Source organism: Frankliniella occidentalis, unplaced genomic scaffold (genome assembly GCF_000697945.3).
Source record: "Frankliniella occidentalis isolate FOCC.00 unplaced genomic scaffold, Focc_3.1 Scaffold88, whole genome shotgun sequence".
Taxonomy (NCBI): Eukaryota; Metazoa; Arthropoda; class Insecta; order Thysanoptera; family Thripidae; genus Frankliniella; species Frankliniella occidentalis.
In genome coordinates this window covers 994,841-1,003,117 of record NW_026267217.1, presented here as the reverse complement: position 1 = coordinate 1,003,117, position 8,277 = coordinate 994,841, and the positions used below count along the sequence as shown (strand labels likewise).

The 8,277-nt window shown below is 60.1% G+C and overlaps 1 protein-coding gene across 1 annotated transcript in view; it reads right to left on the bottom strand.

The window, feature by feature from the left end:
* Window positions 1-3: 3 nt before the first annotated feature.
* The window catches only part of LOC113205867 (transcriptional activator cubitus interruptus), a gene marked incomplete at its 3' end in the record, with an annotated part of 16,774 nt that continues 8,500 nt past the window's right edge, over window positions 4-8,277 (bottom strand). Inside the window, exons 2-11 of the mRNA XM_026421644.2 lie at window positions 7,146-7,232; window positions 4,693-4,881; window positions 4,157-4,347; window positions 3,761-4,069; window positions 3,481-3,630; window positions 3,214-3,378; window positions 2,064-2,885; window positions 1,700-1,948; window positions 1,274-1,618; window positions 4-1,188 (exon numbers count right to left, since the gene is read on the bottom strand). Of these exons, the coding sequence (XP_026277429.2) occupies window positions 4-1,188; window positions 1,274-1,618; window positions 1,700-1,948; window positions 2,064-2,885; window positions 3,214-3,378; window positions 3,481-3,630; window positions 3,761-4,069; window positions 4,157-4,347; window positions 4,693-4,881; window positions 7,146-7,232 (3,692 nt within the window). The remainder of the gene's footprint in view (window positions 1,189-1,273; window positions 1,619-1,699; window positions 1,949-2,063; window positions 2,886-3,213; window positions 3,379-3,480; window positions 3,631-3,760; window positions 4,070-4,156; window positions 4,348-4,692; window positions 4,882-7,145; window positions 7,233-8,277) is intronic.

Sequence of the window (8,277 nt, the reverse complement as noted above, 5' to 3'; positions counted from 1 at the left end):
GGGTTGGGGGTGGGCCGCCGCCGCCGCCTTCTGTCGCGGCGTGGACTGGCTGATGTCCTGGCACTGGATCTCCGTCTGGCCCTGGGTCGGGCCGTGGGGTGCCCCCGAGGGTCCGCCGGGTGCGCAGGCGCAAGGGTTGGCGCAGGCGTGCTGCGGCTGTTGCGGCGGCGGCTGCTGCTGGTGGTGATGGTACTGCGGCTGCTGGTGGGCACAGCCGCTGCAGCCCTGCGCGCCGTGAGCGTGCTGGTGGCCGTGGTAGCCGCCGTACGCCGCGGTGCCGCACGGCTGCATCTGCGGCTGCACCTGCGGCTGCGGGGGCTGCGGGCCGCAGTAGTAGCCGCCGTGGTGGTGCGGCTGGTGGTGGCCCTGGTGGTGGCCCTGGTGGTGCGGCTGGTGGTGCACGGGCGCAGGGCTGGGCGCTATCACCTGGCTGCTGCACGGCGAGTGCGTGTGCGGCTGGGTGTTGCCGTTGCACGGCGCGTAGCAGGTGTTGCTGTTGGCGCTGCTGCTGCGCGCAGTCATGGACTGCATGGGCTGCGCGAAGGGCGGCGCCGGGGCGCCCGCGGCGGGGCTGGTCATGGGCTGCTCTGACATGAACTGCGGGCCGGCGCAGGCACCCACTCGCGCGGGCGCGGGGGCGGGGTGGTGGTGCTGGTGGTGGTGGTGGTACTGCATGTAGCCGTCCTGCTGCGGCGGCCGCGCGGGGCTCCGCGGGTGGATGTAGCTCCCGCACTGGTTGGGGGCGGCGGGCTGCGGGCTGGGCAGGCAGTGCGCGGCGCTGTGCGCGGCGCTGTGCGCGGTGCAGTGCGACATGGGGCTGGGCACGGACGCGCACGACATAGGGCTGGGCACGGGCTGCGGGTGCTGGGGGCTGGGCATGCCCATGCTGGCGTTGGGCGCGTGGCTCGAGCACTGGCACTGGCCCTGGCCCACGCCGCACATCGCCGGCCCAGGGCTGGGCATGCTCCGCGGGTAACCCACGGCCTGTTGGTGGTGGCCCTGCGGGTGTGTCAGAGGGTGGCCCTGCGGAGGGCCCTGGGGGTGCCCCTGGGGGTTCCCCTGCCCGTACACGGGCCGCTGCTGGGGCTGGTGGTGGTGGTGATGGTGATGGTGGGGACCGGTCGCAGGGTGCGCGCTGTAGCCGCAGCTCGACTGCTCCTCGCTCTTGAAGTGCGGGACGTCGGCAACCTGTAACGTGAAGGACGGGCCCCGTTAGCGCTCGTGCAAGACAGCTTGGACGATGAAAGTCAACCACGACGTCGTCGCTACTGACCTGGTTGAGGTACTGCAGCATCTCGTCGGGGATGACGAGCTTGCTCTCCAGCATCTCGCCCTCGCCGACCTCCTCGAGCGCCACCTCCTGGTTGGGGTGCAGCTCCTGCTTGGCCATGCCGAGCGGCAGCGGCAGCGGCAGGCACATGGTGCTGTGCGGCCTGGGGGGCTGCTGCTGGTGCAGGTCCGGCGCGGCCAGACCCACGCGGCAGGGCTCCGACATGCGGCGCCCGTCCCCGTGCGCACCGTGCTGGGGGGCGCAGGCGGGCGCGGGGGCGCCGTGCGGCCCGTGCGGCACCGGGCTCCACGCCATGGCCGCCGTCTGCTGCAGCGACATGTTCTGCGTCTGCGGGAAAGAGGGCGCGGTGAGGACGGTGTGGAAACAACGACACCTCGGGTGCGGGCCTTCCCCGGGACGGCCACTCACCTGCAGGACGAGGTTGGACGTGGAGTAGAGATCATGGTGCTGCCCGGGTGCGCCGTGCGGATGGCCGTGTCCTAGGCCGTGCGCCTGACCGTGGCCCTGGCCGAGCGTGGGCCCGTGCCTGGGGGTGGCCGTCGACGCGCACGAGGCACTCTGCTGCGACGAACGCCTCGAACTTCCGGCGGAGATGGGGTCGTACAGAGAGCCGGGTGTGGCCAGGACGCGAGGGTGGTGGGAGGACACGGCGGACACCTGCGGGGGAGGACACGAGGGTTAGCATTGTGAGTCATTATGACATGCGACAAATTGCGCGTTTTGCTGGCGCCAACGTGATCTCAAGATGGTCACCAGCCGGTTGCTAACTTACCCCACTACTTCTCCGACTCGAGCCCAGATCCGCGCTACGCATGCTGCCGTAGTACGTGCTGACGGTTGAGTTGGAGTCCCTCCTGTTGTCCGGGAGGGCGGTGGTGGTGGTGCCCGGCGGCGCCAGCCTCGCGTGGAGGTCCATGATGTGCTGCGCGCCGTTGCCCGTCGTGGTGGTGTTGGTCGTGGTGGAGCCCTCCACCTTGAGGTCGCCGATGCGTCGGTTGATCTCGCCGATGACGCCGCCGCCGCCGTGGTGCCGGGGAGAGCCCAGCCCCTTGGCGTGCAGCCGCGACTTGAAGCGGTTCCTCGCGTTGCGGTCGACGCCCACCTCGGCCACGCCGTCGCCCCCAGGTCCAAGCCCGACGGCCTGCCGCAGCGTGACGGGGAGCGCCGGCAGGTCCAGCTCGTCCGCCTCGGCCCACTCGTCCGCCTCGGCGAGCGCCAGGGCCGCGGCTCGGTTGGCGGCGTTGATGCTGGCCTGGTTGTTGTTGGCCGTGGACGTGGACACGTTGCAGTCGCCGTCGCCCGCGCACTGCATGCCGTGGTCCATGGGGCTGCCTTGCTGCCCGGGGGAGTTGGCCTCCTCCGACTTGACGCTGGGGCTGGACATGGACGCCGTCTTGCCGCTGAGCAAGTCCTCGGACCGGCTGGGGCTGAGGGCCGACATGCCACCCACCCCGTCGTCGCCCATGTCGCCCGCGCCCTTGTGCTTCTTGTTGGCGTAGAACTCGGCGCCGTGGACTGTTTTGACGTGCTTCCGGAGCGAGCTGGGATCCGTGTACCTTTTGGTGCAGCCAGGCGCCTTGCAGATGTAGGGTTTCTGAAATCATAGGCAGTACGTCAGTGGGGGGACAGGGTCAGGCGAAAGTCTGCATCGGGTGACACATCACGAGACCGTCTAGCGATCAAATAGGAGGTATAGTAAAATGTTATTGAAATTGTTGGAAAAAACATTCACTGAGTAACGTGACTCTAGAAAGGCGAGAGCAAGGCGGGCGCTGGAGGGTTTCTTACCTCAGCAATCTATCCCTCCATAATGCTTGCAACGGAAAGAGAAGATGAAAGTTAGGAGGCGGAGGAGGCAGATAGAGGCAGATAGATGGAGTGAGACAGAGAAATAAGACGAGCATAATCAGGTCAAGACGTACCTCATTTGAATGTGTCCTGTTTTGGTGTTTTGCTCGATCTGAGGCGTTGCTAAATGCCTTACTACATCCTGGGAATTCGCACATGTAGGGCTTTTCACCGGTATGAGATCTAAGATGAGTTTTAAGATTTTCTAATCGTGAGTAAGCCTTGTAGCAACCTTCAAACTGCAAGAAATAAAGTAAAATTAGCATTTGGACTTTCCGTAATTAATCTAGCGCAAAACTTCAAAAAATGTATAAATTGATACGACAAGGCAAGACTCTTACCGTGCACTTGTGGGGCTTCTCTCCTGTATGCCTTCTCATGTGAACTACTAGCATGTACTGGGCCTTGAATGGTTTTTCGTCTCTTGAGCATTCTTCCCACCGGCACACAAATGTCTTTTTGTTGGCATGGATGTGATCACTATTTATGTGCTGCAAACATAACAAACACGTCATATAAATACTCGCTTTCTAATCAGCAACGACAACAGCAGCAGATAAATTACTATTACAAATATTTCGGTCCTTTAAGATCCCGAGATAGGGTTGGTTGAAAGCTCACCTTGACCAGCTCGTCCTGACTGAGGAAGTCTCCGGCGTTGCACTCCTTCCAGTGACAGACCGTCTCGACGAAGTCGTCGGCGGGCTCGTCGTTGCACTCGGCGCCCCCCGGGGACGGGTGGTTCTTGTGCTGCGTGAGCGCCAGGGCCGACGCGCCGCCGCCGCCGCCGCCGCTCGCCCCGGACCCGGACTCCCTCTTGATGCGGTGCGCCTTGCGGGGCGTCGAGCCCGAGGCGCTGGTGTCCGCCTCGGCAGTCACGCTGCCGGCGACGGGCGGGGACTCGAGCTTCTTGTCCAGCTGCAGCTGCATCTGCAAGAGCGCGAGGGTCCAGTCAGTTAGTCATGAGGGCGACACAAGTGAGCTCTTCATTCGGGAGAGGAAATCTGAGGTACTCACGTCAGCCTTGTGCGCAGCAAAGTGGGCGGCCAGGTGGTGCGGCGGCAGGCCGAAGGGCGAGCCAGGGTGGAGGCCCTGCAGGGGCAGCAGCGGCTGGAAGCGCCCGGAGCTGGCCCGCAGCAGGTGCTCCTGCAGCTGCTGCAGGTGCGGCGCCATGCCCGGGTGCATGGAGAGCGCGGGGCTGATGGCACCTGCAACATAAACTGGGTGGTGAGCTCCGCGTGTGTAGCTCAGCGCCGGCCCGGCAGGCAACCCATCGTACGCTTCAGCCCTGGGCGGGATGGGCAGAGGGAACGTGGGAAGGAGGTACAGATATTATGGGGCCCTGAAAGGGTCAGGGCCACCATTGAAATCCACATGACCCCCTAATATTTGCACCCCGGGGTACAGATATCATGGGGTCTCTACGAACTCCAATGGTGATCCTGAACCTAATAGGGGGCCATAATGTTTGTACCCCCAAACCCGTAGTCCACGTAGGAGGTGCATGCGTCGATAGGCCACGCAGTGAGGATCCGAGTCGGACCATGTCTTACCGGCAGAGAGGTGGCCGTAGGAGCCGCTGGCGGACGAGGATCTGGAGCCATGGGCGATGGAGACGAGGGAGTTGGGGGAGAACCGGATCATCGAGTTGATGTCGAACGAGTCCGAGTAGGGTGAAGAGGACAGCGCCCTCTTGCGGCTTTGCCTGAGGCTTCCCGGCCGCGGACTCGCCAGCCGAGATCCTGGAAAACAGAAACTCTCTTAGAGCACGCGCTAAAAATTTGCAAAATTTGCCCTTCAACTTGAGGGTGCGTGGCAGCAGTGGCAAGGGGGAACGGGGGCACAGTAGTATCGACGTTTCCGACCACAAGCGCAGATGAGCCCAATTTCTTTTTGTGCTCATTCCTCTGCGTTGTGTCCCGCGGGGGTATGAAGCGCCGCCGCGCACACTGCTGCTACTGTATTCATGCGGGCGGCTCCCTTGTGATCCGGCTAAGCGGACAAACCTAACCTAATTGCCCATTGCCCCCCCCCCCTCCCCCCGGTGTCGCTCCTGAGCAGAGAGAGAGCCGGGTGTATTAGTTCCGCCTGAAGGCCCCTGCAAAACCACACCACGCTATCCGTACGGCTCCTTTGAGGTTAGGGCGGCGTGTGTGTTGGTTCATGCATGCGAGTGTGTGTGTGTGTGTGTGTGTGTGTGTGTGTGTGAGGGAGGACTTCTCCTGCGCCAGGACAGCAGGGGGCGTCATGAAACAAACCCATGCTAATCTGGAGCGCCCTGCAGGATTCAGTATCCTACGGCTTTTCCTCTCGGACACAAACGCGCGCGCGCGCGCACAAACACACGCGCACCAGATGGCCCTGATAAAAATACGCACCCCCGCCATGGACCCGCCTCCTCCCACATGAACGGTCCTCTCCTCGGTAAACCTGACAGCTAGCCTGCGACAATAACGTTGTTTGTTCTAGGAAGCACGAGAGGCTACTGGTTCCGACTAACACACACACATATAGCTCCACCTCCTCACCACCCCACCCCCATTTGTCGTTTATTTTTTATATTGAAAAATAAAGTGCAACGACGACTTTTGCCTAGGAAAAATAAAACGCCGTCGGGGGTGCGTGCGTGGGTCTGTGGGTCGCAGCGGGGTCCTGGGGCCCCGGCGAGCAGGCGGGCCGGGGACGGGGCCAGGACGGGGCCCTCTGAAGCCCCCGCACCGTAGCCAGGGGTTTAGTGTCAGCACCGTTCCCGGAACCGGCAGAGCCCAGGCCTCTCCTTTTCCCCCGTTTTATTCTGGCAGGGTAGAGCGTGCGTCTCTGTCGCACTTTACTTCCCTGCCACACCTGTCTGCACAAGGGGCCCTGGAGAGGGACGAGGACGGGAGATCCTCCAACTCATCCCCCTCAGCTGGGTAAGCGGGCCTGTCAGGTCAAGCAGCAACGGTGACGTGCCAAAGAGTCGCAGTACACTGCAATTTGTATTCGGGGATAGTTTTCCTTCACAACAGTCGAGTAAAGGCGATATAGCCGTCCAATAGGAGGCCTCGTATTACTTAGCTGTACGTGCTGTACCGTATGAAGGCGTGCGGGCGGGATTGCCTACCGTCGTCGTTCCAGAGCAGGTAGGCAACCCGCCCGCACGCCTGAATACGGTACAGTATGACCAAATAACAGTACGGGGCCTGGACACCACCAGTCGGCTATACGAACATGAGCCCGCCTGGAGTTGAGCCCGAACCACTGTGGGCCTGCCAAAAGCAGACTTCTTCTTCAACTTTAAAAAGGGTTATCACGAGGCACTCCAGGCGGGCTCATGTCCGTGTAGCCCACCAGTCATCCCTAGCACTAGCCACCCGGGCAGACTATTTTCTGCAATAGTTTAATCTCTGTTTTCTCTCCCTATTTTTTTGCGAGTTGCGGACCGTTGCGGAGGACGCCCCCGCAAAGCTCTCCGTACGACTCACCCGGGGATTACCATTCCACAGCGGTAAGGTCCTCATCCCCAGCCGACGCGTCCGCATGTCTTTGTCCGTCGTGCAGCAGTCCCAGTGCATCGCCTCGGGGGGCGTGCACAAAGTGTGTGCAGTCCGTGCACCAGTACGTGCAGGCCCGCGGCCGCAGTCATCGCCTCGGGGGGCGTGCACAAAGTACGCCACCCCCTGTGGAAGACAGACCCCCTTTTCGCACTAGATCTCCCCGCTCCCCCGTCTGTCGATGTGTCTTGTAAGAGTTAAATTAAGGTATAATAGTGCGACGATATAGCTTGCTGCGACTTTAAAGATATATTTTTCCTCTCATATTCATCACTAAGGGTTATTAAAAGTTTTGTATTCTATGCAGCACTATGCTTTAAACAGAGGGTAAAGCAGTCCTGCCTATATGGGGATAGTTTTACCACGACTTTTAAACACGTAAAAAAAGAAAAACTGTCTTTTTTTGGTCATGCCTTCCTGAAATGCACCTCGCAAGCTCAGGGCGGTCATCCTCATTGTGTTATACTACTCACCGTCGATGGAGAACGGGAACTCGGAGCTGGCCAAGGTGGAGGGGGGAGGCTGCAACGATCCCAGGTAGTCCGGCGGCAGCCCGAGCCCTGCAAGAGAGCGAGCCAGGCGTTCAGAACACGGCCAATAGCGTCCACAAAAACAAAAATAGAGCTCTCTAAAACAGTGAGTGGATAGGAGGTAGTGGTTGTTAGCGTAGTGGTGGTGGTGGTGGTTGTGGTAATATTTTGCTCATTGCAAACGCCGAAAAAAAATAAATCTGATAACGGGCACTCTAAATAATGTATAGTTCATTCGCTAAATGTAGACACACCGGCATCCCTCTAAACCCGAGGCCCCATTGTAAGCGTCATTACGATGCGTGGAGCCCGGTCCCCGGCCCCCGCCCGACCCCTGGCTAGACCTGCCAACATCTTTTCATGGGGAGAGCGGAGGCGGGCGAAGCAGGCGCGGGTGTCTTCGGCAACTCTAGGCCGAGGGATCGACCCTCGTAATGAGCGTAACCAGGCCGTTTATGAGGGCGACAAAGAAGGGCCAGCGATTGTTTCGATTTCCTTTGAGTGCCGGTGTGTCTACATTTAGCGAATGAACTATATTTTCGGCTTATTCACGTAGTTGCATGATGTAACCATTAGTAACTTATTCAAAGCGCTCTCAAGTCATGGTTACCAGAGGCTATTTTGTATTTTAAATTTCATCAAGTTATGGCAGGGAAGTAGTACATCCTCATTTTTCGTCAAGGGAGAATTTTTCGCGGACTTACTGCGACGAGGAAATCGTGCGAAGGAAGAACCTGACTGCAATACGACAGTAACTGCGACTACGACATCCCTGCCACACCCATTAAAATTACATTATTAAAGTCTACCTTTGGCTGTGGTGTGCGGTCCGATCAAACGCCGACGGGTATCCCCCCTCCCCCCCCCCTTCCACTCCCACCCGGCTGCAGCGGATGAAGACATCATCCCGGGCAGGCCGGGCAGGGTGTTTCCCTTTATTACGGAGAATAACATCTCTCGCCATCTCTAATCACGCGCCTTTCAATCGCGCAATGCCAATACGTACAACCAATGTTTTGATACGCCAATTTTTTCGCGCAAAAGGTCCCGCTTAGAAATTGTGACATTATTTATA